The 4,155-nt window shown below is 37.5% G+C and overlaps 1 protein-coding gene across 1 annotated transcript; it reads left to right on the top strand.

Annotated features, from left to right (window-relative positions):
- Positions 1-518: 518 nt before the first annotated feature.
- On the top strand, positions 519-1,047 carry LOC135266946 (histone H2B-like). Its single transcript, XM_064358426.1, has one exon. It carries the CDS (start codon positions 616-618, stop codon positions 985-987), a length of 372 nt encoding a protein of 123 aa, XP_064214496.1. The 5' UTR covers positions 519-615; the 3' UTR covers positions 988-1,047.
- The last annotated feature ends 3,108 nt before the right edge of the window (positions 1,048-4,155 follow it).

Here is a 4,155-nt window from a genome sequence, read left to right as displayed (position 1 = left end):
CTACATCAAACGCACACTCAACAACAACAACACAATTGCCCAAAACACACTCAACACTTCACATAAGTTTCTCACACGCGACAACACTCTTCGCAACCGAGTCCCCCGGATCCCCAGAAGAAAACTGCCCCATCCACCCACGGCGCTTCTCTCAGCGCTGTACCCCGACCTGCCCGACAATCTTCAACTTCTCGTTGAAGAGACGCCCCTCACAATGAGACGCCACTGACGACACCGACAAGACACCCACGACGACATCCACATCCACAGCTTCCTACGAGCCCCAAACTTCTCACTCTTTCACTCACCACCCGACGACACACACACTCCCACACAACATTCATCCATTTCCTTGACTGAAGAGGCCAAAAGCCTAAAACAGTCCGGACTCGTAGATTAAGTTGTAAATATCTTGTATATATTTTATCAAAATCCCTTTTGAAATGTAATTTATTTTGAATAAACGTATTTGAATTGAATTGAATTGAATTAGTGCACCATGATTTTAGCTTGAACTTTCAAGTTGACAGGTATATTTTGTGTTCGTTGTGCGTATTACAGTTCGTTTGTGTCGTGTTTTTTTTTTCTTTATTAAGATTAGAAATATTAAAAAATATGCCACCAAAGACAAGCGGTAAAGCAGCGAAAAAGGCTGGAAAAGCTCAAAAGAATATTTCGAAGAGCGACAAGAAAAAGAAGCGCAGGAGGAAGGAAAGCTATGCAATCTATATTTATAAGGTATTGAAGCAAGTACACCCCGATACCGGTATTTCGAGCAAGGCGATGAGCATCATGAACAATTTCGTTAATGATATCTTTGAACGGATCGCCGCTGAAGCTTCTCGTCTTGCGCATTACAACAAGCGTTCGACGATTACGAGCCGGGAAATTCAAACAGCGGTTCGTCTCTTGTTGCCTGGTGAATTGGCAAAGCACGCAGTCTCTGAAGGTACCAAAGCCGTCACCAAATACACAAGTTCAAAATAGAGAAGTTTTTTCTTTCATCGTTTAAAAAGAAGAAAAAAATGAAATCGGTTCTTTTCAGAACCACAATTAACATTTAAAAGTAAATAAAATTTGTTTCATTAAGTAAAAAATAAATCTAATGACCGACCACTCAAATCTAGATTTTTTTTTATCAATCGAAGCTCTTTTTAAATTAAATTTAAAATGAAACAGCAAAAACAAATTACATCGGTAAAAGTGCGACGCAAAAGAAATCAAGAAATAGCAGGAAAGTAACATCTCGGATTAATCAAATTCTTAACTCTCTTTAGTGTTTCTTCTATATGTCTTAATTTCATTTTTTTTAGTTATTACATTACAAACAATACTACATATTCTGATACGAATTCAATTTCACCTGAGGAATCGGAACCATTGGTTCTTCATTCCTGAACGCACCCTGGGCAGCCATGCCATGCCGTGTTGCCTTAGAAAAAAAAGAAGACGGCGCTCCGGGTTTTCCCCCGAAGTTATCCATTTGATGGAATCTGAAAGGAGCAGCGACGAACTCTTAAATTAGAAATTTAAAAAATATTTATAACATTCGCTCGTTTGTACATCCTTTTTAGTTTAATATTTAGTATTATATTTGGGTGCATAATTAAGACGCGGATTTCTTAAAATAAGTATAAGTTGTTGTGCTGTCATTTATAATTATTACATATTATAATGTCTATATTAGCAACGTAAGGTTGACGTTTCTCCAAAACTGTCACTTTGTCGCTTTAAAGCGACATAACTGAAAAAAACGCTTGTTCTCCCATTTTGTTTATTTTTTATTATTATTATTATTATTTTTTTTTTGAAATCAAATGTCCAGTGATTTTTGTAACTAGCTATAGTTACTAGTAACAACGAGTAAACAGAAAATAAATAATTGCCAATTTTAATAAATTGTTACATGGTTTTGTTCTGAATATTATGGTATATTGTTAATACTTGGAGATTCAGAAAAAGTTTTGTGTATGTGTGTTGCGAGCGCAAATTTATATTGTCGATTTTGAGAAAATGCTTCAATCGACAAAGGTACAACTTTGCGCTATTAATAGGTACACTAATAGTTATTATTAATAATTATAAAAAATAAATAGATCAATAGTACTTTCCTCAAAGAAATTAACTAACAATTTATTATAATAAACAAATCTTTTATAGTAGATATCTACCCTAAATGTTTGTTATAAATTCGATTTATAAAACTATATACAAGAGTGGAATGATTAATTTATGGCCTCACATAGAAAACAATAATTTAGCAAAACAATTTTTTGATTACTTTTTACTATAACTACCTTTTTATTACATACACTTGGTTAATCGGGGTTTGGAATCCCATCCATGTGGGTCAATTCTGGTAACTTTTTAAACCAAGTTTTTTAGAGCTGTGATATCTTGAAAATTTTCGTTATATTTTTTCCAGTGTATTTTTTTCTTAAATTGGAAAATAGACTAAAATTTACTTTTTTTAAATTGTCGTATAAAATCTAAAGAATTGCGCTAAAACAGCTCCTTACATTGTTCAGTTTTCGTTTTTCCGGCGAGCTTCTGTGCTCAGAAAATGTGTTTTTGTCAATTTTTTCCCATACCCAAAACTTGATCAAAGATATAATGTGTTTGCTATTTTAAAATTATTAATGCTTGAACTATCTCAGACAACTATTATTTCTAATCTTCCAATATCTTTTTATGACATTTCTACAGGAGAAGCATTCTTAGATTTTCTTGAACTTGATGCATTCTTAAGATTTGTATGGTTTTTTTAAATGTCCAAAATACACTTTCAACCATACTAGGCAATGAAAAAGGTATATCTAATGTATAGAATCTAAGCCACCCATCTCAGCCACTTGACCTGACCTGACCTGACCATACCGTCAGGAGTGAAAGCTTATTCTTTTTCTCCAGGAATTAGCGCCTCCGTTCTTAGATCGTGCACGCTGGTTCCCAAGACATCTTCTGGCCGCCTCCTACGGCAGATGATCTAGGTCCCTCAGCGGGCATTTTTCTACGTCTTTTCGTTTACGAAGAATCAGAGCTTTTCGAACATTGATTTCTTCCTTCTTCCCCCATTTTCTTAGTTTTATAAATCTCCTCTGTAAATTTCTGTACTGTTCTCCAATGCTCATTGTTCTCGAGCATTTTTTCAACTAGATTATCATGTATAAGTTTATTACTTATTTGTAATTCCCACTTCTATCGAATGGCATCGCGTTGATAAAACACATGTTTTCGAAAAACACATGTTCGGCTGTATCTTCCTCGTTGCAGTATACACAGCGGTCATCATCTGCTCGATGCATACGGTGTAGATATGACAGAAAAGCCTTATGTCCTATTAAAAACTGTATTAGGTAGTAATTTACCTGTCTCACAGGTTTTCTCCTTTCCATCTACCGACTTATGTTCGAGATAAGACTATGCGATGCGTCCATTTTCTTTTGGAACTGTTGTCCCATCTGGCTTGCCATGCCGTGATAGATTGCTCTATCACTTTATGCTTGTTGCCTGTTCTATCAAGTACCTTCCTACTGTCTTTAATTTGAAAGGCGATAGAAGCCAGAAGCGACCTCTGCTATTATCTGAGGGGAAATGCTTTTACGCATACCAGACTAGGTCTGGTTATGTGGGACTCGGTCGGTAAATGTGCAAGCCGACAATACCCACTAAAACCCCTCGCGTCACCTTAGGGATCGGAACCATTGGTCCTTCATACCTGAACGCACGCTGGGTAGCCATGCCGGTTTGCATGGCTCCAGAAGAAAAGAAGAGGGCGCTCCGGGGATTCCCCCGAAGTGATCCATTTGATGGAATCTGAAAAGAGCTGCGACAGATAAATGTGGCAATGACATTTGATGCTTACCAGATTCGGAAGATCTGAGTGAGAAGGCATTTTTCGATCACAAGAGAGCCATCCTTGGCCTCTTGCATCTGGACGGACCGTTTTCGTCGTAGTCAACGGCCTCTCGCACCAGGGGGTTCGGGTGGGCTTCCGCCTTCGAAAAGGCTCGCTCGGCGGTCTCACGGAAGAATTCCTCCATCGTCGGCATCTTCGCCTCTCGGTGCAATTGGTTGTTGCGAACAAACCACGGGGCGTTGAATGCTTGACGGAGAAATTTGTTTTGGAAAGTTTGTAACTTATGCATCCGAGTC

The sequence above is a fragment of the Tribolium castaneum genome, chromosome 8, assembly GCF_031307605.1.
Source record: "Tribolium castaneum strain GA2 chromosome 8, icTriCast1.1, whole genome shotgun sequence".
In the NCBI taxonomy this organism is placed as follows: Eukaryota; Metazoa; Arthropoda; class Insecta; order Coleoptera; family Tenebrionidae; genus Tribolium; species Tribolium castaneum.
The sequence above is the reverse complement of the archived record's forward strand: the minus strand, read 5'-3'. Positions and strand labels throughout refer to the sequence as shown.